Source organism: Oryx dammah, unplaced genomic scaffold, assembly GCF_014754425.2.
Source record: "Oryx dammah isolate SB20612 unplaced genomic scaffold, SCBI_Odam_1.1 HiC_scaffold_5, whole genome shotgun sequence".
NCBI classification, from domain to species: Eukaryota; Metazoa; Chordata; class Mammalia; order Artiodactyla; family Bovidae; genus Oryx; species Oryx dammah.
Window position 1 is genome coordinate 68,825,517 of NW_024070189.1, and position 25,901 is coordinate 68,851,417.

The 25,901-nt window shown below is 37.1% G+C and overlaps 1 protein-coding gene across 1 annotated transcript in view; it reads right to left on the reverse strand.

Moving 5' to 3' along the window:
• GCSAML (germinal center associated signaling and motility like) overlaps window positions 1-25,901 on the reverse strand; it is a 48,173-nt gene that overhangs the window by 13,614 nt on the left and 8,658 nt on the right. The window contains exons 2-3 of the mRNA XM_040240357.1: window positions 10,234-10,293; window positions 6,690-6,739 (exon numbers count right to left, since the gene is read on the reverse strand). Coding sequence (XP_040096291.1) covers window positions 6,690-6,739; window positions 10,234-10,293 — 110 coding nt within the window. The remainder of the gene's footprint in view (window positions 1-6,689; window positions 6,740-10,233; window positions 10,294-25,901) is intronic.

A 25,901-nucleotide genomic window follows, 5' to 3' on the forward strand; every position in this document is an offset into this window, starting at 1 on the left:
ACTCCCGGTGTTCACTCAAACTCATGTCCATCGAGTCGATGATGCCATCCAGCCATCTCATCCTCTGTCATCCCATTTTCCTCCTGGCCCCAATCCCTCCCAGTATCAGAGTCTTTTCCAATGAGTCAACTCTTCCCATGAGGTGGCCAAAGGACTGGAGTTTCAGCTTTAGCATCATTCCTTCCAAAGAACACCCAGGACTGACCTCCTTTACAATGGACTGGTTGGATCTCCTTGCAGTCCAAGGGACTCTCAAGAGTCTTCTCCAACACCATACTTCAAAAGCATCAATTCTGCAGCGCTCAGCTTTCTTCACAGTCCAACTCTCATATCCATGCATGATTACTGGAAAAACCATAGCCTTGACTAGATGGACCTTTGTTGGCAAAGTAGAGTACCTTAGATGAAATGGGGGAAGAATCTTGAGACTGTTGAGCCCCTGAGGGGGGACTGGTGAACCAAGCCCCAGGCTTAACATTCCAAGTTTTACAAGACAAAACAAAAAGAATTAGCATGAAACTAGACTTGCAAAAGATATTAAGAAGAGGTGGCAAGAATACACAGAAGAACTGTACAAAAAAGATCTTCACAACCAAGATAATCACGATGGTGTGATCACTCACCTTGAGCCAGACATCCTGGAATGTGAAGTCAAGTGAGCCTTAGAAAGCATTACTACGAATCAAGCTAGTGGAGGTCATGGAATTCCAGTTGAGCTATTTCAAATCCTGAAAGATGATGCTGTGAAAGTACTACACTCAGTATGCCAGCAAATTTGGAAAACTCAGCAGTGGCCACAGGACTGGAAAAGGTCAGTTTTAATTCCAATCCCAAAGAAAGGCAATGCCAAAGAATGCTCAAACTACTGCACAATTGCACTCATCTCACATGCTAGTAAGGTAATGCTGAAAATTCTCCAAGCCAGGCTTCAGCAATACATGAACCATGAATTTCCTGATGTTCAAGCTGGTTTTAGAAAAGGCAGAGGAACCAGAGATCAAATTGCCAACATCTGCTGGATCATCAAAAAGCAACAGCATTCCAGAAAAACATCTATTTCTGCTTTATTGACTATGCCAAAGCCTTTGACTGTGTGGATCACAGTAAATTGTGAAAAATTCTGAGAGATGGGAATACCAGACCACCTGACCTGCCTCTTGAGAAACCTATATGCAGGTTAGGAAGCAACAATTAGAACTGGACATGGAACAACAGACTGGTTCCAAATAGGAAAAGGAGTACATCAAGGCTGTATATTGTCACCTTGCTTATTTAACTTCTATGCAGAGTACATCATGAGAAACGCTGGGCTTGAAGAAGCACAAGCTGGAATCAAGATTGCTGGGAGAAATATCAATAACCTCAGATATGCAGATGACACCACCCTTATGGCAGAAAGTGAAGAGGAACTAAAAAGCCTCTTGATGAATGTAAAAGAGGAGAGTGAAAAAGCTGGCTTAAAGTTCAACATTCTGAAAGCTAAGATTATGGCATCGGGTCCCATCACTCCATGGAAAATAGATGGGGAAACAGTGGAAACAGTGTCAGACTTCATTTTGGGGGGCTCCAAAATCACTGCAGATGTTGATTGCAGCCATGAAATTAAAAGACATTTACTCCTTGGAAGGAAACTTGTGACCAACCTAGATAGCATATTCAAAAGCAGTGACATTACTTTGCCAACAAAGGTCCGTCTAGTCAAGGCTATGGTTTTTCCTGTGGTCATGTATGGATGTGAGAGTTTGACTGTGAAGAAAGCTGAGTGCCGAAGAATTGATGCTTTTGAACTGTGGTGTTGGAGAAGACCCTTGAGAGTCCCTTGGACTGCAAGGAAATCCAACCAGTCCATTTAAAGGAGGTCAGTCCTAGGTGTTCATTGGACGGACTGATGCTAAAGCTGAAACTCCAGTACTTTGGCCACCTCATGCGAAGAGTTGACTCATTGGAAAAGACCCTGATTCTGGAGGGATTGGGGGCAGGAGAAGGGGATGAAAGAGGATGAGATGGCTGGATGGCATCACCAACTTGATGAACATGGATTTGAGTGAACTCTGGGAGTTGGTGATGGACAGGGAGGCCTGGCATACTGCGATTCATGGGGTCCCAAAGAGTCGGACACGACTGAGCGACTGAACTGAACTGAGCCTTGCAGTTTGGTCACAGATTGATGATATCAGTTTGCATCTGTCCTGGGATTGTAAATGGGAGACCCAAATTGCAGTCTTTCAAGTCTCACCCATGGAGTGGGCACACTGCCTGGGACCCTTTCCCAATTGGGACTCCAGATGTGCTGTGACATGGGACTTCCCAAAGCTGATTGAGTCTGAATGTTGGTCAAAACCCAATTTGGTGATGTATCTTCTGCTCTATTTCTCCTTTCTTTTAATGTTAGTATATTGAAAGTAAGCTAGATAATTGTCTAATAAATATCTGTATTATTCATTTGTATATAACAAGTGGCTTATTTTGTTAACAAATCCTATGAACCTGAGATGAAAGTGAAAACTTTCTGCAAAACAGATGCCAAGAGCTGACTCATTGGAAAGACCCTGATGCTGGGAAAGATTGAGGGCAGGAGGAGAAAGGGGCAACAGAGAATGAGATGGTTGGATGGCATCATCAACTTAATGGAGATGAGCTTAAGCAAACTCTGGGAGTTAAGGACAGGGAAGCCTGACATGCTGCCATCATGGAGTCGCAGAGTCAGACATGGCTGAGTGACTGAACAAAAACTGCTGTAACAAATTATCACAAACCTGATGGCTTAAAACAATGCAAGTTTACTACTAATATCTTACAGTTTTAGATATTAGAATTCTGAGTCTCACTGAGGCAAAAGCAAGATGTTGACATGGCTGCATTCCTTTCTGGAGATTCTAAATAAGACTCAATTTCTTTGCCTTTTCCAGCTTCTGGAGGCTGCACTCATTCCTTGGATCATTGTCCCCTTCCAATGCTACAAACAAGCAATAGCTGTTTGAGTTTTTCTTATGCTGCGTAACTCTGACACTGTGCTGCATCACTTCTGCTTCTCTCTTCTACATTTTAAGAGCATTTGTTCATCTCCCCACCTAGAAACCTTGAATCACATATGCAAAGTCTCTTTTGTCATTTAAAAACATAGTCAAACTTGGATGTCTTTGGGGGCCTTTATTCTGTTAATACCTGTTTGCATGTTCAGTAGCTCAGTGCTATCCAACTCGTTGTGACCCCATGAGCTGTAGTCCACCAGGCTTCTCTGTCCATGGGATTTTCCAAGCAAGAACACTGGAAAGAGTTGTCATTTCCTCCTCCAGGGGATCTTCCCAACTCAGGGATTGAACCCACATCTCCTGTATTGGCAGGAAAATTCTTTACTGCTGAGCCACCTGGGAAGCCCCTTATTCTATCTACTACCTATATATTCCTTGCTATAAAGCCAAAGAAAGGGGAATATCTAAAGATTTAGGAATGTAAGAATATTTAAATGAATATACTGCTATAACCTTCTCATCCTGCCCCAACATCTCAGAAAATGGCAAAAATAACCTTCCTTTCCCTATGTCCATGAGATAACACATGGTAAGCATCACATTGCTTTCTAAATTGCAAATTTTTCTTGCTGTTTGTATTTTGGTAAGTCTTCTGGCTCTGTTATGATTCATACACCATTAACAGACTGCCACATCTTTCCTGCAGTTCAGTCCAATAATTATGACTGATTTGTAATTGTTGGAACCAGGAATGGTTGAAGTAACAAACTTCCAAAGTATGAGAATCTGGGCTTAGTTACATCAGTTGATTAGGTTTAGAGGCAGAGCAGATCCCATCAGTATTAAAAAAAAAAAAAAAAATGAGACATAAGTAGTCCACAGTACAAATGGCAAAAGACTTATTAAAATTTAGCTGTGGTCACTTGGGTGGAAAAGGCTAGCCTAAAGGACTGCTCTAACAGACCTTTTGGGGAAGAATGAGAAATATAAAGACTACCTGATTATCTGAATTTTTTTTTTTTGGAGCACATAAACAGAGAATATGATACTTTAAATTTGTGATTCAAGAGCTGATTAAAGGACCAAGGAAACTTCCCTAAAAGAATCTTATTTTACCTTAGCCCACTAATAAGAGGAAGGAATTTTTTCCTGTGTCTATGTCCTAGTGTGTTGAAGGGATCCATAAATATATCCAATGAATATCACCATGACTTTAAAACAAGGGTGAAAACAGATATGTTGACCAATTTGCAGCAGCATCATATAGGTTCTCCTCAACTGGCTCTGGTCCAAATGGAATGTAAACTAACTAAAAGCAATAAAATAATTATTGACTTTAATATCAAAAAGATGCAGAGGTGGTAATTTTGATAACTTTTTCACTTAATTTCCCCTTTTGGCTTCAGTAAATGTGGCTAGGTCTTGGACATTTTCACAAAATTAATTAGATAACTTAAGTTGCATTTACTGTTGCAGATGAGGTCTGTTAATTCACTAAAGCAGTGCATTGGCAGATACTTAGATACATTTGCTTTCATGAAGAGACACCAGTGCTACTTCATTAGTGTATTTCAGGGCTTTATCAATTTCTGTCTCTCTGTCAATATCTGCTTTGCAGGAACATTGATCATTTCATATAACTGCAGGACATAAAAATAATCTACTATATAGAGAACATAAGGCCTATAGATCCTAGTGAACATAAAGGGACAGGTACCCTAGAATACTTTAGATATATAGTTTGCCAAAGAAAAATGAAGGAACCTTCACCTAGGTGAAGTTTTGGGGGGTGGGAGGGGTAGTAGCCTGAATTATTTCAGGATAGCCCCACCTCAATCCACAGAAGGCAGTGGCACCCCACTCCAGTACTCTTTCACCTGGAAAATCCCATAGACGGAGGAGCCTGGTAGGCTTCAGTCCTTGGGGTTGCTACGAGTCGGACACGACTGAGTGACTTCACTTTCACTTTTCTCTTTCGTGCATTGGAGAAGGAAATGGCAACCCACTCTAGTGTTCTTGCCTGGAGAATCCCAGGAAAGAGGGAGCCTGGTGGGCTGCCTTCTATGGGGTTGCACAGAGTCGGACACAACTGAAGTGACTTAGCAGCAGCCACCTCAATCAATTTGCATCTACTCTTCCTGTAAATAAAAGTAGGGCAATATTTGGTGAATCTCTTAGGATTTGAGTAAGCCATATACAGCTGGAGTTGGGCTCAAAGGAATAGCAAGAGGGCATCACTATAGATCCCGCAAACATTAAATACTTAAAATTTTAAGTTTAGGACCTCAGAATTTTAATTAAAAAGGAAAAGTTTGATGAGAAATTTAACTTGCAAAACTGACAAGATGAAAAAGAAAAAGTGAATGATCTATAATTACAAAAACGTTTGCATCTAGAAGTGAAAAAAGTTCTTACAATAAACATTTTCTCCAGATACTTTTCCCTAGAAAATTCTACCAAAGATTAGAAAAAATAAAATCCATCATACAGAAGCTCCTCAAAGGAGTAGAAAGTTTCCAAATCTGGGTCAAGCACCAGCATTCCAGATGTACTGAAACAGGGTAGCATCAGACAGTAGAGCAATGGTCAACAATTGAGGATCCAAAGAATAGAGTGTGGTGTCAAATAAATGAAGGAAGGAAGAATTTCAGGAGGGAGATGCCGAGCAGCATTTTCAAGTGCTAGAGATACAGTGATGGGGATTAAGATGGAATATTTTCCTTTAGAGTCTGTAGTTACATCTGAACAGAGACATTCAACTTTTTTTAATGTGATCCATACTTAAAAGTATATTTTATATCCTGGTTCAGTACAACCATATACATATACATATATAAAATAAAAATAATTCTCATATAACAATTATATATGCAGTGCACTATGATGCTCTTTAAGCATGTTATTCTAATTATGGCTGTGATACAGTCTGGTAAAATGTATTGTTTCATAGTCCATTGAATACACTTAGTGGAATAGTTTACTTCTAAACTCAGAAGTAAACTACTCTGAGTTTAGACTGGGAAATGCAAAGTTCCAAATAATGAGGTCATACAATTCTTTCAAGAAGTTTGACTGTGAAGAGGAGAGGACAGCTGAAGCAATAGTGATTAGAAAATGTGAGTTTTCTTCATAATTGTTCATTTTGAGTAATTGCATGATTACTACAGTGGTAAAGAATGTGCCTGCCAATGCAGGAGATGCAGTGCCAATCCCTGGATTGGACGGATCCCCCGGAGAAGGAAATGGCAACCCATTGCAATATTCTTGCCTGGGAAATCCCATGGACAGAGGAGCCTGGTGGGCTACAGTCCTTGGGGTCACAAAGAGTCAACACAACCAAGCAACTAAGTGACAACACCTAGATACTATATCAAATGGAGTAAATGCTTTAAAAAAAAAAAAACAAAAACACTAACACCAGATAATATGACCCTATTTTAAAACTTCAATATATAAATTAAAATTTGCAGAGTTTGGTTAATTCCTTACCCTAGAAATCTATTAAATGCTGCCAAAAATAAATCATGTTCAAATACTACTGTAATACAAAAAATAATGAGATCAGTTTTGTGAGATAAAAATAAGTAAAGGACCAGCACATCCCTATAAGGACTCCAAGCAGAATTTCCTCCAACTGGAACATAGTACCAGAACATCACCTAATTTGTATGTTTACAACATCCCTAGTATGAAAAATATTATGAAGCAATGACTTACTTTTCTTATCTTGACCTTGATTTTCTGTCTCAAATGTAGTCACTTCCTGCCTACAAAGGAAAAAGATAATAATATGAGACACTCCAGTTCTCTGAAGCCAAAGTTGCACTTGAAAGAAATATTTAATTGCCCTTAACCTAAGCTCATTGCTAAATCTATATTTCAAAGGTTGAATAAATTTAAATACTTGTTTACTCCCCTTTCAGAAAAACCATGAAATGTAGTTAATGCTGTATTGTATAATTGAAATAGGTTCTCACATTTTAAAAAGGTAAATATGTGAGATGATGGATGTTTTAACTACATCAATGGGGCAATCCTTTCAAAATGTATACATGAATCATCAAGTACTCTTTAATTATCTTAAAACTTTGTCTTAAATGTTTATTTTTTAATTATACTTCAATAAAGGTGAAAAAAGGAAAACCACACAAATCTAAGAATGAAAAGTAGAGAACAAATTCCACAAATGCCAACAAAGTATTTTATGAATTTATTGTACTTAGGAATTTCTACATTATTTAGACCATATATATTGTATATTAGCATATATATGAAAGGCATATGTGCAATATAGTGAAACTGGGAATGACCCAAAGGATAATATTGAAATTCAATTTATTTCTCTGCTGTTCTGGATGAGTGAGGACATCTTTAAAGATAAATCATATGTTCTAGAAATTATAACTACAATCTTGCAGTGACAGACATTAAAAAGTATGGGCTAGTGATGAAAGAAATAGAGATTATCTCTACAACCACACAATTCCACACCACATAACAAAGAAGAGACAAAGAGGGGGTGAAGTTGTCAACACAACTTTCCTTTTCCCAGACTCTTAAACTTGAGGGACAAAATGGAAGTGACAAAGGATGCAACCTATAATGATATTCCCAACTCAAAGAGGGTAATGCATACAAAAACAGAGATGGGCTCAGAGCAGAGGGAAGAAAATATTTGGTGAGGAGGCCATCTGAGACAACATACTAAAATCAAAGCCTGAGTCAGATTATCTCTCCTCTCCCCCAAAGTGAAAGTGTTAGATGCTCAATCATGTTTGACTCTTTGTGACCCCCTGGACTATAGCCCACCAGGCTCCTCTGTCCATGGAATTCTCTGGGCAAGAATACTAGAGTGGGCAGCTATTCTCTTCTCCATGGGATATTCCCAACCCAGGGATCAAACCCATGTCTCTTGCATTCTAGGCAGATCCTTTACCGTCTGAGCCTCCAGGGAAGCACTCTCACTAAACCAATGGACAAATATACACACTACTTTATCTCACAAATCACCTGCTTGCACAGCAAAGTCCTACGCACAAAGTCGCAAGCGTGGACTGGATTATAAATATATATATATATAAATATATATATATATATATAATAGAAACAATGTAATAAAGACAAGTAAAGAACAAAATTATGTTTTGTTCATAATAATACATGGAGCAGGAAAGTGGGCTAGCATAAATGGGGATGGGGGGAATTGAAAGAAATGGCAAAGCTTTTAGAGAAAGTAAAATTGTATTAAAAGCATGGAAAAGTAAAAAAACAAACAGTACCATAAAAAACATACTTAAGACTAAAAAGTAAATGGTAGAAAATAAAGAGGTAGAGTGGTTAGAAAAAAATTATAATTATGAAAAAAAAAGAAATCTTAATATCACATAATTGTTGTTTCAGGACATGAGAACCAAACAATTAAAACAAAAATACAAATACATCTTTAAAAAATAACTCCTGAAATAAAGACTTGAATCTGAAATTTTATTTTATGGGTGAAAAAAACACAAATCATGGGAACATTGATGTGTAATAGCTTCTGAACTTCAAGAATAATGAATTCTGGAACATCCATGGGAAAACATTACAGATATAGAATGAAATCAGCACATTAGTTCAGAAACATCACAAGATATTTTCTGCCTCTTCTCCAGCTACAAAATGTAAAGGGGATTTGCAAAGAGTCACAGTGAAGGCATAGCCACTCCACTATTTCTACATTTTCCTTTGTGCAGAGAAAGCATAGCTGAAACTTAGGAAATGACTGATTCCTCAAAACTTATTTCCTGTCACCAACAAACATCAAGGTCTTCCTCTCCATCCCCCATAACTTCACATTTTGTAAGACTAGAAAGGGTCATCTCAGAGACAGAAACACAGACCTTTAGATAAAATGATTAGGAAAGGGGTTGAGTACAAAGATATGAAAAGCTCATGACTGATAAACAAGTCATGGCATTTCTGTTAATCTAAGCAGTGGCAAGATATGAGTGTCCAGATATAGATTGCTTTTTCACTGCCTTTTTTTTTTTTTCCATGAGTGTCCTGTCAGGGTTGGGCAACTGATAGGCACTAACAAGTTCAAGCAGTGGTTAGAGCCTTCACAAGCACTTGGTCTATAGAGGAAAATGGAATGTAAAAAGTCAAACTAACAATATAAAGTTACAAATTGAAAGGCATAGAAAAATATGAATTGATACTTTCAAATTGTGGTGCTGGAGAAAACTCTTGAGAGTCTCTTGGACTGCAAGGAGCTCAAACCAGTCAATCCCAAAGGAAGTAAATCTTGCATTTTCATTGGAAGGACTGACACTGAAGCTGAAGCTCCAATACTTTGGTCACCTGATGCAAAGAGCCGACTCATTGGAAAAGACCCTGATGCTGGAAAAGATGGAGGGCAGGAGGAGATGGGGGCAACAGAGGTTGGATAGCATCATCGACTCAATGGATGTGAGTTTGAGCAAACTCCAGGGATAGTGAAGGACAGAGAAGCCTGGTGTGCTACAGTCCATGGGGTCACAAGGAGTCAGACACAACTGAGCAACTGAACAATAGCAAAATATAAAGAGAGGGGCAGTGTAGAAAATCAACATGGTATGGAAACAGCATTCTTACATAGTCTAGTCAAGGAGCTCATAGAATCAAGAGCCAGCATCTCCAGAAGAGATATTTTCTGTCACAAACAAGGAAAATGAAACCCACGTGCACTGGCAAAGCAGCATGTACCAGGGCCCTGAGGTGAAGAAGATGAGTGGCATGAAGGATATGACTTCCTGGAAGAAAACGGGTGAGCATGGAGGGTGAAGAATGATATTGGAGACATACACAGGAGTCAATCTATACTGAATTTTAGTCCGTGGTGAAAAGTTTGGACTTTATTCTGGGTGTAATAGAAAAACATTGATGGGTTTTAAGGGAAAGGCATGATTAGATTTATATTTCCCCAAATTATTCTAAGTATGTGGAATAGGTTGGAAGTGTGGTCATTCCAAATAACCAGCCAGAAGCAAATATCCTTTATATCAGCTGTTCATTCATGCACTCGCATTATATAACTATTAAGAAACAAAATATGTGTACTAATGACCCAGTTTTCATGTTTAGAGTCTCCATCTAACATTCTGCCAAGTCTTAGAGGCAATCGCCAAAGAATTTTATCATTGTGGCTGTAAGAGGTCTAAGACAGGACATTAGCTCTCATGGTACAGAGATCTTGCAAGTAAATATCTGGGGAAAATACTCTGAAATGCTGTGTTCTTACCGTTTTCTTTTCACGTCTGGGCTTACCTTCCCAAGCTCCTTTTGATTGTCTTTCAAGCAACTAGAAAACACACAAGAAAAAAAGAGATTGTTACCTCTTTCCAAATCTTTTTGTCTTCTTTTTCAGCTTTCCTTAATATTTTTCAAAAAATGGGGTATAGTTGCCTCACAATTTGTGTTAATTTTTGCTGCACAGTGAACTGAATCATCCATATATATACATATCTCCCCCTTCTTGGACCTTCCCCAGCCTGTATCCCACCCATCTAGGTCATCATAGAGCACTGAGCTGAGCACCCTCTACTATACAGCAGGTTCTCACTATCTCTCTTACACATGGTGGATTTATATGTCCATCTCATCCCACTTCGCCCCGTACATGTCCACAGGTCCATTCTCTACATATGCATCTGTATTCCTGCCCTACAAAAAGGTTCATCTATACCATCTTTTTAGATTCCACACATACATGTTAATGCACGGCATGTGTTTTTCTCTGACTAATTCTCTCTGTATGATAGGCCCTATGTCCATTCACATCTGTATAAATGACCCAACTTTGTTCCTTTTTATGACTGGAAAATGTTTCATTGTATATATGTATGACATCTTCTTTATCCACTCATCTGGGTTTAGGTTGCTTCCATATCCTGGCTATAGTAAATAGTACTATAAGAACACTGAGGGGCATGTGCTTTTGGAACTATGGATTTTCAGAGTATATGCCCAGGAGTGGGATTGCTGGGTTATATAATAGTTCTATTTTTAGTTTTTTAAGGAAACTCTGTACTGTTCTCCATAGTGGCTATATCCATTTACCTTCCCACCAATAGGGCAAGAAGGTTCCCTTTTCTCCACACTCTCTGAAGCATTTGTTGTGTGTAGATGTTTTGAAATGGTCATTCTGATTGGTGTGAGGTGATACCTCATTGTAGTTTTAAAATACATTTCTCTAAGAATTAGTGATATTGAGCAATTTTTCAAATGCCTCTTGATCATCTGTATGCCTTTCTTGGAGAAATGTCTATTTAGGTCTTCCACCTATTGGGGTTTGTTGTTGTTGTTGTTGTAATTGAGCTGTTTGTATATTTTGGAGATGAATCCCTTGCCAGTTGCTTCTTTTTCAAACATTTTCTTTTCTCCTGTTCCCAGGGTTGTCTTTTTACCTCATTTATGGTTTTCTTTGCTATGCAAAAGCTTTTAAGTTTAATTAGGTCTCACTTGTTTATTTTTGTTTTTATTTTCATTACTCTAGGAGATGGTCAAAAATGATCTTGCTGTGATTTATGTCAGAGTGTTCTTCCTATGTTTTCTTCTAAGAATTGCATAGTGTCTGGTCTTATATTTCAATTTTTAATCTATTTTGAGTTTATTTTTGTGTGTGGTATAAGGTTATAATTTGATTCATTTACATGTAGCTGTCAAGGTTTCCAGGCACCACTTGTTGAAGAGTCTGTCTTTTGTCTACTGTATATTCTTGCTTCCTTTGTCGTAGATTTGGTGCCCATAGGTGCGTGGGTTTCCCTTTGGGCTTTCTATCCTGTTCCATTGATCTATATTTCTGTTTTGTGCAAGTACTTTACTGTTTTAATTACTGCAGCTTTGTAGTGTAGTGGCTTAAGCAAACCCCAGGAGACAGGGAAGGACAGGGAAGTCTGGCGTGCTGCAGTCTATGGGGTTGCAAAGAGTGGGACATGACTGAGCAACTGAACAACAGCTGAAGTCAGGGAGCTTTATTCCTCTAGCTCCATTTTTCTTTCTCAAGATTACTTTGGACATTTGGGGTCTTTCACCTTTCTATATACACTGCAACATTTTTCATCCTAATTCTCTAAAAAATATTGTTGGTAATTTAATAAGGATTACATTGAATCTGTAGGTTGCTTTATGTAGCATAGTCATGTTTCATAATATTGATTCTTCCAACCCAAGAACGTGGTATATTTTTCCATTTGTTAGGGTCATCTTTTATTTCCTTCATCATCAGTGTTGTCTTATTGGTTTATAAATGCAGGTCTTTTGCTTCCTTGTGCTTAATTAGTTCTATTCAACTCTTTGCAACCCCATGGACTGTAGCCCACCAGGCTCCTCTGTCCATGAAATTTTCCAGTCAAGAATACTGAAGTGGCTTGCCATTTCTTACTCCAGCTTTCACCTCCTTAGGTGAGTTTATTCCTAGGTATTTAACTTTTTGTTGTAATGATAAATGACATTGCTTCCTTAATTTCTCTTTCTGATCTTTCATTGTTAATGTATAAGAATTCGAGAGATGTATGTGCATTAATTTTGTATCTTGTAGCTACCAAATTCATCAATTAGCTCTAGTAGTTTTCTGGTGGCATCTTGAGGATTTTTTTTATGTAGGGTATCATGTCATCTGTAAACAGTAACAGTTTTACTTCTTTTCCAACATGGATTCCTTTTATTTGTTTTTCTTTTCATATTGCCATGGCTAGCTCTTCCAAAATTATGTTGAATAACAGTGGTGAGAATGGACATCTTTATCTTGTTCCTGATCTTGGAAGAAATGCTTTCAGGTTTTTCACCAGTGAGAATGATGTTTGCTGTGGATTTGCCATATATAGCCTTTGTTATGTTGAGATAGGTTTCCTCTATGCCCATTTTCTGGGTACTGTTTTTTTTTTTTTTTTAATCACAGATGGGTGTCAAACTTTGTCAAAAGCTTTTATTGCACCTATGAGATGTCCATATAGTTTTTATTTTTTAATGTATTAACATGGTGTATTACAGTCATTGATTTGTATATATTAAAAAACCGTTGCATCCCTGGGATAAATCCCACTTGATCGTGGTATATAATGTTTTTAATGTGTTGTTGGATTCTGTTTACCAGTATTTTATTGAGCATTTGCATCTCTGTTCCTCAGTGATATAGGTCTGTAATTTTCTTTTTCATGATATTTGGTTTTTATCACAGTGATAGTGGACTAGAGAGTGAATACACTTCTCTTACTATTAAAAAGCCTGCTTTTCCTTTTTGTTAAACTTCGTTTCCTTTGAAATTGACAGTCATAGATACAGAATGCAATTTGGAAATTGACCTGAAGCCAGACTAATGATGGAACAAAATTCTATGATCTGGATCCTTGATTCTCTCAGTTTAATGTTTTATAATCAGGAAAGTTCCAGGGCTTGGATTGATCATGATCTGGCATGCAAATTTCCTGAGTTCTCCAGAAAAGATAGGCGGTGCCAAGAAGGTTGAAAGCCCCTTACAATGGAAAGATGCAGCCTCTCCAGTGAGTCCAGGTAGCATAAGCATGCTATATGTATCTGTGGAATACTAAGACTACGGATCCTGGCCCTCTGAGCCAGAGTAAGATTTTCTAAAGCCCTCTGTTTTGCCATTCACGTACATGTAGAACAACGTAATCCTCACCTACATTCAGAGAAGTGTATGTTGTGCATATTACTCTTATGTTTATTCTCATTAATTAAAATCATTATTATGAGAATCAAGCAAACACTGAATGATGAAGGTACAACCAGAGAAATCAGTGACTTGCATGATTATATAATGGTTACAGAATAATTCATCATAGACCAAAGCCCGTGATTCAGTTAATAAAATTTTTCACTATGTGCATTGTACAAACATAGCATTTCTTGGAATAGTCTTTTCCCACTAGTATCAAATCCTCAAAAATAGTGTATTCTCTTGTTTCTATATAAGGGTTCATGTAAAATATCTCAGACTATGAGCCTCATACTTGCTTACTGACATTATTGAGAGAAGTCATTTCTTCAGTATTAGTGTTAAAATTCAAGAAACATTGTTAGATATTGACATACAGGACTACTAAGCAAAGAGTAGAACTTGTTAAATACAAAGTAAATCAGATTTGCAGAAGAAGGGAACCTTTTCTTTTGATTCTGATGTAGATATTTCGGATAGTATTCAAAAACTGTCAAATTTGGAAGTTATAATTACTTAATAGTATAGATTGTGAATCAGGAAAATTTTAATTTTGGTGTCCCCTATCTTCTGTTCTTCTGTTCTTTTTCTGTTTCCCTAGAATCCAGTTTCTCATGATTTTATTTTTCCAATCTGATCAATGAAGATTCTCCTTGAGGTTTTCAATGATTCACTAATTTACCCTTCTAAGGGCTGTTTGTATTTCAAAATTTAAAAAACAGGGTCATAAAGTTCCTAATTTAGAAGGCACTTAATTGGAATTCCATGTCACTAGAATTGCTGTACATAAATAGGCATTTATGAATTGTCATACATAAAGTAAAAGATTTTGTTTTAATCAAACAGAATTCAGATACCATCAGGCATTGATGATATACAAAGATTTCTTGAACAAATTAATAAATTGTCAATATTATATCATTTAAAAACCACATATTAAGCTTAAAATGTATGCTGGCCAAAGTACTGAGGTAAGGGCTGATTTTTCCATATCTTCTGTGCTTTTTTCTTTCTTTTTAAAAATGTTCCAAATGTATGACTTTAACTTCTTAATACATCATAGCTCCACAAAAGAAATCTAAATAAACACCAAAACTCAATAATTTGTGCAATATTTCTCCATCCAATTTGAGATTTTTTATTTTCCATAGGTGGTTCTTTCCACCTCAAGAAGACTCTTCAAAATTTCATTTAGCATAGGTTTGTTACTGATGAAAACTTTTAGATTTGCTTGTCTGAGATAATTTTATCTCACCTTCTATTCTAATTGAGTAGAATACCCTAGGTGCTAGACAGTATTTTTGATGAGTGTATGTACATGTTCAGATGTGTCCAACTCTTTGCAACCTCAAGAACCGTAGACTGTCAGAATTCCAGAAAATCATATATTTCTGCTTTATTGACTATGCCAAAGCCTTTGACTATGTGAATCACAACAAACTGTGGGAAATTCTGAAAGAGATAAGAATACCAGACCACCTGATATGCCTCCTGAGAAACCTGTATGCAGGTCAGGAAGCAACAGTTAGAATTGGACATAGAACAAGAAACTGGTTCCAAATAGGAAAAGGAGTACGTCAAGGCTGTATTTTGTCACCCTGCTTATTTAACTTATATGCAGAGTACATCATGAGAAATGCCAGGCTAGATGAAACACAAGCTGGAATCAAGCTTGCCAGGAGAAATATCAATCACCTCGGATATGCAGATGACATCACCCTTATGGCAGAAAGTGAAGAAGAACTAAAGAGCTTCTTGATGAAAGTGAAAGAAGAGAATGAAAAAGTTGGCTTAAAACTCAGCATTCAGAAAACTAAGATCCCTGATGGAATATAAGTGAGCATAATAAAGGACATTTATGAGAAATCCACAGCTAACATCATACTCAATGGTGAAAAGATGAAAGCCGTTTCTCTAAATTCAGGAACAAGGCAAGAATGCTCATTCTTGCCACTTCTATTTAACATAGTATTGGAAATTCTAGCCAAAGCAATTAGGTAAGAAAAAGAAATAAAATACATCTATATTAGATGAGAAGAAGTAAAACTGTTCCTATTTACAATACTTTTTATAGAAAACCCTAATGTCTCCAAAAAGTCTATTAAAATAAATAAATTCCTCATAATTGCAGGATATAAGATTAATATTCAGAAATCTTTTGTGTTTCTGTACACTAATACCTATTCTCAAAAAGAGAAAGTTTTAAAAAAACTATCTTGTTTAAAATTGAATCAAAAAGAATTAAAATATCTGGGAATAAATTTAACCAAGATGGTGAAAGATGTATACTAAGAAAATTATACAACATTGATGAAAGAAATTGAAGATGATACAAAGAAATTGAAATCTATACTGTGATTTTGTATTAGAATAAGTAATATTGTTAAAATGAGCATTCTAATCAAAGCAATCTACAGACTTAACACAATCTCTATCAAAATACCCATGACTTTTTTCACATAACTAAAACAAAGAATCCTCAAATTTATATGGAACCACAAAAGACCCAGAATTTCTAAAGCTCTCTTGAGAAAAAAAAAAACGAAGCAGGAAGTATCACTCTACCAGAATTCAGAGTATACTACTTACATACAGTAATCAAAACAGGTTGGTCCTGGCACAAAAAAATAGACACACAGGTCAAACAGAAAAGAAAATCTAGAAATAAATTCATGTATTTATAGCCAGCTAATCATTGGCAAGAATATACCAATAGATAAAACAGTCTCTTCCACAAATTTTCCTAGTTAAAAAAAAAAAAAAGGATAGTTACATGTAAAACAATGATATTAGAAAAATGTCTCACATTGTACTAAAAAATAAACTCAAAATGATTTAAAGACCTAATTGTAAGATTTCATAACCATAAATTTCTAAATATATATATAGGCAAACACTCTTTGACATAGCAACATTTTTTGCCAAAATAAATAAAAGCAAAAATAAACAAATTTGATCTGATTAAACTTAAACATTTTGTACAACAAAGGAAATCATTTATAAAATGGAAATACAACCTAAAGAATGGGATAAAATATTTGCAAAAGCTGAGCTCAATTAAAGGCTAATATCCAGAATATATAGATACTTCATACAACTCAGTATCATAAAAACAAACAACCCAACCAAAAAATGGGCCTAAACAGACATTTCTTCAAAGACATACAGATGGCTAACAGACAAATGAAAAGATGCTCAACATCATAAATTATTAGATAAATATAAATCAAAACAGCATTGAGGTATCATCTTACACCTGTCAAATGACCATTAAGAAAAAAACTGCAAATAACAAAAGTTGGAAAGGATGTGGAGAAAAGTGGGCCCTTGTACACTGTTGGTAGAAATGCAAATTGGTACAATCACTATGAAAAGCAGTATGGAGATTTCTCAAAAAACTAAAAATAGAACTACATATGATCCAGAAATTCCACTCCTTGGTATTACATCTAGAGAAAACAAGAACATGTGTGCAAAAGATGCAAGAACATGTATGCAAAAGACACAAGAACATGTATGCAAAAGACACAAGATGCTGTATGCTGTGTACATATAATATCACTATTTACAATAGCCAAGATATGGAAACAACCTAAGTGTTCATCAACAAATAAATGGATGTAAAAGACGTGAGATTTGTGTGTGTAATACACAATATTAATACTATTCAGTCTTTTAAAAAGACCAAATTTGCTGCTACATGGATGGATCTACAGAAACAATGGAAACAGTGACAGACTTTATTTTCTTGGGCTCAACTGTGGATGGTGACTGCAGCCATGAAATTAAAAGATGCTTGCTCCTTGGAAGAAAAGCAATGACAAACCTAGACAGCATATTAAAAAACAGAGACATTACTTTGCCTACAAAAGTCTGTGTAATCAAAGCTATAGTTTTTCCAGTAGTCATGTACAGATGTGAAAGCTAGACAATAAAAAAGACTGATCACCGAAAAATTGATGCCTTTGAATTGTGCTGGAGAAGATTCTTGAGAGCCCCTTGGACAGCATGGAGATCAAACCAATCAACCCTAAAGGAAAACAACCCTGACTATTCATTGGAAGGACTGATGCTGGTGCTGAAACTGAAGCTCCAATACTTTGGCCACCTGATGGAAGAGCCGACTCATTGGAAAAGACCCTAATGCTGAGAAAGATTGAAGTCAGGAGAAGGGGATGACAGAGGATTAAATGGTTGGATGGCACCATCAACCACTGAAGCAATTGAACCAATGAACATGAGTTTGAGCACACTCCAGGAGATGATGAAGGACAGGGAAGCCTGCTATGCTGCAGGGGGTCCATGGGGTTGCAAAGAGTCAGACATGACTGAGCAACTGAACAACAACAACAAAGTAGGTGAGACAAAGACATAATGTTTGATATCAATTATATATGGAATCTAAAATATAATGCAAATGAATATATGCAAAAGATATTCACACATATAGAAAACAAACTAGTGTTTGCCAAGAGGGAGAGAAAAGAAGGAAGGGCATATTAGAGATATGAGGTTAAGAGAGACAAACTACTATTATAAATAGATAACCAACCAGAAAATACTGTATAGCACTGGAATTATAGCCATTTTCCTATAACAAGTTTGGATAGAGTATAACCTGTAAAATACTGAATCAGTATGTTGTACACTTGAAATTAATAAAATATTAGAAGTCAAATATACTTTAATAAAAATAATAAAGTTAAAAAAATCAGAAAAAGCACATGACAATCAACTAGGTGTTACTCCAGAAAGGGTAGGTTATCAATACAAATAACCAAGACATGGAAGCAACCTAAATGTTCCTTGACAAATGAATGGATAAAGAAGATGCAGTACATATATTCAGTAAAATATTACTCAGCCATTAAAAATAATGTCATTTGCCACAACATAGATGGACTTACAGATTGTTATCCTGAGTGAAGACAAATACTGTATGATATTGCTTATATATAGAATCTAAATAAAATGATACAAATGAACTTACAAAACAAAAACAGATTCCCAGACCTACAGAGCAAACTTATGGTTAGCAAAGGGAAAGGGTCTAGGGGAGGGATACATTAAGAGTTTGGGGCTGACATGTACACATTGCTGTATTTTAAATGGATAACCAACAGGACCTACTGTATAGCAAAGGGAACTCTGCTCAATATTATGTAAAAACCTACATGGGAAAGAGGAGAGTGAAAAAGTTGGCTTAAAGCTCAATATACAGAAAACTAAGATCATGGCATCCAGTCCCATCACTTCATGGCAAATAGATGGGGAAACAGTGGAAACAGTGGCTGACTTTATTTTTCTGGGCTCTAAAATCACTGAAGATGGTGATTGCAGCCATGAAATTAAAAGACGTTTACTCCTTGAAAGGAAAGTTATGACAGCATATTAAAAAGCAGAGACATCTCTTTGTCAACAAAGGTCCATCTAGTCAAGGCTATGGTTTTTCCAGTGGTCATGTATGGATGTGAGAGTTGGACTGTAAAGAAAACTGAATGCCAAAGAACTGATGCTTTTGAACTGTGGTGTTGGAGAAGACTCATGAGAGTCCCTTGGACTGCAAGGAGATCCAACCAGTCCATCCTAAAGGAGATCAGTCCTGGGTGTTCATTGGAAGGACTGATGTTGAAGCTGAAACTCCAAGACTTTAGCCACCTGATGTGAAGAGCTGACTCATTTGAAAAGACCCTGATGCTGGAAAAGATTGAGGGCAGGAGGAGAAGAGGATGACAGAAAATGAGATGGTTGGACAATAGTCATAATAATAAAATCTATATGCTGCTAGTAAAGGAATACAAGACATAAACCAATCATATGTAGACACTTCATATATAATATAGAGGTAATTATAGTTCAACAGGAAAAGAATAGATCTTCTAGTAATTGAAGTTTCAAAATCTGGGTCTTTTTTTTTTTTTTTTTTGAGAGAAAAAAAGCAAAATCCCTAACTTAATCCATTTACTAATAGAGATCAAAGATCTAATGAAGAAAATCAGTACAAGAAAATTCAGAGTAATAGCTTTGCTACATAAAAATGGGAGAAAACTTCTTCCTAAGGAATTACCCAAGAGAAAAGAAAACATATATCCACAAAAGCATTTAAATATGAATATTTATAGTAGCTTTATTCATTATAGCCCAAAATAGAAAGTAACTCAAATACTATGAATAGAAGAATGCATAATCATACTCTTGTATATTTGCACCTAAACAGACTCTGGAATTTTCAGTAACAAAAAAGAATGAACTTTGGCACATGCAACAGTATGGATGAATCTCTTCATTACTGTTGACTGAAAAGAAAACACAAAAAAGTACATATTTTATGAGATCATTTGTAAAAAAAACAAAAATGGGAATAGAAGAGTACTTTGAGGTGATTGAGAAGAGGAAAATTTCTGGGATAATGAAAAGTTATATGTCATGATTGGGGTGTTCTATAGGTATGCACATGTTCTATAGATATATACCACATTCCATAGGTATACACATTTGTAAAACTCAACAAGTGTTACACTTAAAATTTGCTCATTTTGCCATATGCAAATTTTGCCTTAATACAGAAATCAATTAAAGGAAAATTATCTTAAAAGAACCAAACCACAAACCATGAGGCAAAATCTTGACAAATTTTATTACATCAACATTTAGGACTTCAGGCATTAATAAATAACAATGAAGCAAGTAGATAGATGCCTGGTAAGATTAGATATTTGTTATGGCTAACAAACTTGAATCAGTCTCATGAATCTCTTCCTAGTCCTATCTATGCACTTCCCTATAAAATCCAATTTTATTAAAAATCCTGCCAAGGTGCTCTAACCAGAACCCCACCAAGCTCCTCACCCTCCACCATCCACCAAGAGATTTCTGATCATCATGGCCTGTCTTCAACAAGAGTTCTGTTAGGTCGGTTGAGCCAGAACCACTTTTAACCCTATTTCCTCTTAGTAAATTTTCATCCACTGACCCCTACCCTGTTCCTTGACTGTAAATTCTTTCAGCCCCATCTCTCTCCCCAGCTATAAAATCAAGTCTTCCTTGCCATCTTTAACAAGTGTCATTACTTTTTTCTTTAACCTGGCTAACACTCAAGAGGTGAGTCTCTAATATTCAAAAGGTGTTTGTTAATCCACAAGAATTCAAGAAACCAAAGGGGGGCGTGGGGAGATGAGCAAAAAAGTTTGTTTGTTTAGGTATTTTGTTTTGCTTTATTTCTGATTGGAGGACAATAGCTTTACAATAATATGTTGATTTCTGCTGTACAACAACATGAATAAGCCATAAGTATACACATATCCTTTCCCTGTTGAGCCTCGATCCCACCCAACTCCTCAATTCCCAGCCCTCTAGGTCATCACAGAGTACCATGTGTAAAAAAGCTAGCTAGTGGGAAGCATCTATGTAGCACAGGGAACTCAGCTTGCTGCTCTGGGAGCAGAGGCTTTGGATAGTAAACATTTAAAAGAAGCTTCAGAGCCCAAGAAGCACCTGAATAGATACGCAAAATCACCAATAAACAACCAGAGAAATGAAAATTAAAATAACAATTGTTTACAAATTTACATTTAAAATATATGGCAAAATTAGGAAACATGCATTTTTCAAGTATAGGAACAGATGTGAAGATCCAGAAACTCCAGAAAAAGAGAGTAGAAGGTGTTGCCTCCTGGTAAAGAAATGGGGTATATTCCAGGTCACTCCTTCCAAAGGGATATAAGAGGTATGTTTTAGATATCCACAGCAGGACTTTGGTAGGTGGGTTGGCAATGAATGGATAGTGTGAAGCAAGTGCAGATACAAAGTTACAAGGCAGATACACTCACTCTAATAAATATAGATCTCAAAGATATTGATGAGTATAGAAGAAAAGAGACTAAGTTGATATTACGTTATTGTTTGCATCTATTAACATTTCAAAGACTCAGATCCTAACACTCTAAGGCTACAGATGAAATAAATTAAAATTGGTACTTATAGGAAGAGGAATGAGATTGGGAATTAGGGAGGAAGGAGAAAACATAATAAGAATGGTCTTACATAGGTGGCTCAGTGGTAAAGACTGCCTGTCACTGTAGGAGATATGGATTTGATTCTCAAGTTGGGAAGATCCCCTGGAAAAGGAAGGACTTTTTTTAAGTGAGTTCGCTCAGTCATGTCCGACTCTTTGCGACCCCATGGACTGTAGCCCACCAGGCTCTTCCATCCATGGGATTCTCGAGGCAAGGATCCTGGAGTGGGTTGCCATTTCCTTCTCCAGGGGAACTTCCCAACCCAGGGATCAAACCCAGGTCTCCCGCATTGCAGGCAAGGGCTTTACCCTCTGAGCCACCAGGAAGCCCCAAACTCACTGCAGTATTCTTGCCTGGGAAATCTCAAGGACAGAGGAGACTGGCGGGCTACAGTCCACAAAGTCATAAAAGAGTCAGACACCACTTAGTGACTAAACAAGATACCACTCCTTAGTCTTCCTGTTAGTGGTGATTCCTTTGTTCCTTTCTCTGCTTTTAAAGCACCTGCCACTTTATTAGAACCTAGATGAAAATAACAATGCAAAAATACTTTTCAATGGTCACAAAGAGTGGTTTGTTTTGAAAATCTTTAAAACGTTCTTTTTATTTTTTGGAAAGCAGAAACGCATCACCAAGAGTCATCAAATTCTACACTTAATTATTAACTAATGAGAATAAAGAGAAAAAACCACATGATCATCTACACATGAAAAATTCATCTGGTTCAAAGTCAGGTACTTCAGTCTCTGATGCCTGGCTAAGCACTTGACCCTGAACACAATTTTAAAAGTAAGAGCAGAATGATGAGACGGTAAATGAATTTCCTCTTAAGGTACATTTTCCTTTTCTTTAGTCAATTTACTATCTCCCCTTTTTGAATACAGAGGCATACTAAAGTCTTATTCGCTGGGGAATATCCAAGCTTTTAATTTGATTACTTTAGCCCTCAGTAGGAATGTAAAAATTCTTCATAAACAATTATGGAAATCTGGTTATAAAATTCTGTCCAAAATGTAAGTTCTAAATCCATGTTGCCTAAGGAAATATGGACTGGGTCTAATTCCACTAGAGGCAATATAGATTTTTTGTTATTGAATTTCCCTTTAAACTATCATCTTTGAAAGACTGAGCCATACAGAGATCATAAAATATTTAAGATGATCAAGAACAATAAAACTACTAATCTTATTATTTTAAAATTTTCATGCACTATTCAGAAATTTTATTATTTTTAGTCAGTATGGGCCTGTTTGCATCCTGTGTACATATATAGATACAAACTTGAAGTAGACTGATGATGTATAGGAGAAAAAGTCTTCCTCTAGTTTCTTTAGGTCTCCAGCTGGGCCTAAAAATTAAACTGACATGAGGCAGACTAACTGGAGGAAAACGTACAAATTTTATTGAATTTTTACATGCATATGAGAGCCTTCACTTGAGAAAGAAGACCAGAAGAAGTGGCCAGGGTCAGAAGCTTGTGTATCTTTTAGACAAAGGCACAATAAGCTTGTAAATCATTGACAAGGCAGAGGGATTGAGCTAGAGCTAATAAATGACAAAGGTGTAACAAGTTTTGTTAACATAGCTTTTTTGACCTTAAATTCTTTGTCTCTGGTGATAGAAATTTCTCTCTTCATCTTGGAACAAGGAGAGCACCTTTCACATAAGAGATTCATCTCCTGCTTTTAGGGAAGAAAGGCAAGTTTTGGGAAGTCAGAAAAACCATCCTGCTTCTGCTGTCCTTGAATTCCTTCAGTTTGACATAGTCAATATATCAAGGAGCCATATTTTAGGGTAGTACATCCTGAACCCTATTATTGGATAGATGGAGAGAAGATTCACACTTTCTAAATATAATGTCAATAAACACAAGACCAGGAGCTGACTGTGGCTCAGATCATGAACTCCTTATTACCAAATTCAGACTCAAATTGAAGAAAGTAGGGAAAACCACTAGACCATTCAGGTATGACCTAAATCAAATCCCTTATGATTATACAGTGGAAGTGAGAAATAGATTTAAGGGCCTAGATCTGATAGATAGAGTGCCTGATGATCTATAGAATGAGGTTTGTGACATTGTACAGGAGACAGGGATCAAGAAAATCCCCATGGAAAAGAAATGCAAAAAAGCAAAATGGCTGTCTGGGGAGGCCTTACAAATAGCTGTGAAAGGAAGAGAGGTGAAAAGCAAAGGAGAAAAGGAAAGATGTAAGCATCTGAATGCAGAGTTCCAAAGAATAGCAAGAAGAGATAAGAAAGCCTTCTTCAGTAATCAATGCAAAGAAATAGAGGAAAACAACAGAATGGGAAAGACTAGAGATCTCTTCAAGAAAATTAGAGATACCAAGGGAACATTTAATGCAAAGATGGGCTTGATAAAGGACAGAAATGGTATGGACCTAACAGAAGCAGAAGATATTAAGAAGAGGTGGCAAGAATACATGGAAGAACTGTACAAAAAAGATCTTCACGACCCAGATAATCATGATGATGTAATCACTAATCTCGAGCCAGACATCTTGGAATGTGAAGTCAAGTGGGCCTTAGAAAGCATCACTATGAACAAAGCTAGTGGAGGTAATGGAATTCCAGTTGAGCTATTTCAAATCCTGAAAGATGATGCTGTGAAAGTGCTGCACTCAATATGCCAGCAAATTTGGAAAACTCAGCAGTGGCCACAGGACTGGAAAAGGTCAGTTTTCATTCCAATCCCAAAGAAAGGCAATGCAAAAGAATGCTCAAACTACTGCACAATTGCACTCATCTCACATGCTAGCAAAGTAATGCTCAAAATTCTCCAAGCCAGGCTTCAGCAATACGTGAACCGTGAACTCCCTGATGTTCAAGCTGGTTTTAGAAAAGGCAGAGGAACCAGAAATCAAATCGCCAACATCTGCTGGATCATGGAAAAAGCAAGGGAGTTCCAGAAAAACATCTATTTCTGCTTTATTGACTATACCAAAGCCTTTGACTGTGTGGATCAGAGTAAACTGTGGAAAATTCTGAAAGAGATGGGAATACCAGACCACCTGACCTGCCTCTTGAGAAATCGATATGCAGGTCAGGAAGCAACAGTTAGAACTGGACATGGAACAACAGACTGGTTCCAAATAGGAAAAGGAGTATATCAAGGCTGTATATTGTCACCCTGCTTATTTAACTTGTATGCAGAGTACATCATGACAAATGCTGGACTGGAAGAAACAGAAGCTGGAATCAAGATTGCTGGGAGAAATATCAATAACCTCAGATATGCAGATGACACCACCCTTATGACAGAAAGTGAAGAGGAGCTAAAAAGCCTCTTGATGAAAGTGAAAGAGGAGAGTGAAAAAGTTGGTTTAAAGCTCAACATTCAGAAAACGAAGATCATGGCATCTGGTCCCATCACTTCATGGGAAATAGATGGGGAGACAGTGGAAACAGTGTCAGACTTTATTTTTTTGGGCTCCAAAATCACTGCAGATGGTGATTGCAGTCATGAAATTAAAAGACTCTTACTCCTTGGAAGAAGAGTTATGACCAACCTAGATAGCATATTCAAAAGCAGACTAAGGTCCGTCTAGTCAAGGCTCTGGTTTTTCCTATGGTCATGTATGAATGTGAGAGTTGGACTGTGAAGAAGGCTGAGTGCTGAAGAATTGATGCTTTTGAACTGTGGTGTTGGAGAAGACCCTTGAGAGTCCCTTGGACTGCAAGGAGATCCAACCAGTCTATTCTGAAGGAGATCAACCTTGGGATTTCTTTGGAAGGAATGATGCTAAAGCTGAAACTTCAGTACTTTGACCACCTCATGCAAAGAGTTGACTCATTGGAAAAGACTCTGATGCTGGGAGGGATTGGGGGCAGGAGGAGAAGGGGACGACTGAGGATGAGATGGCTGGATGGCATCACTGACTCGATGGATGTGAATCTGAGTGAAATCCGGGAGATGGTAATGAACAGGGACGCCTGGTGTACTGCGATTCATGGGGTGGCAGAGGCGGACACGACTCAGCGACTGAACTGAACTGGAATATAATGTATGTGTCAGCTATAGATTTCCAGAAAAAGGAAACAATTCTATCATCCATTTAATGCTGAGCCCAATAGACAAGAAATAGACAGAGGGCTTCATGTCATCTCCTCATACTCCTCTGAGAGCCACCAGCAGGGTTCCCACTTTCCCATGTTCCAGAAGGTCCAAAGTACCCTCTTCTTGGAAAGAAGAGAAGT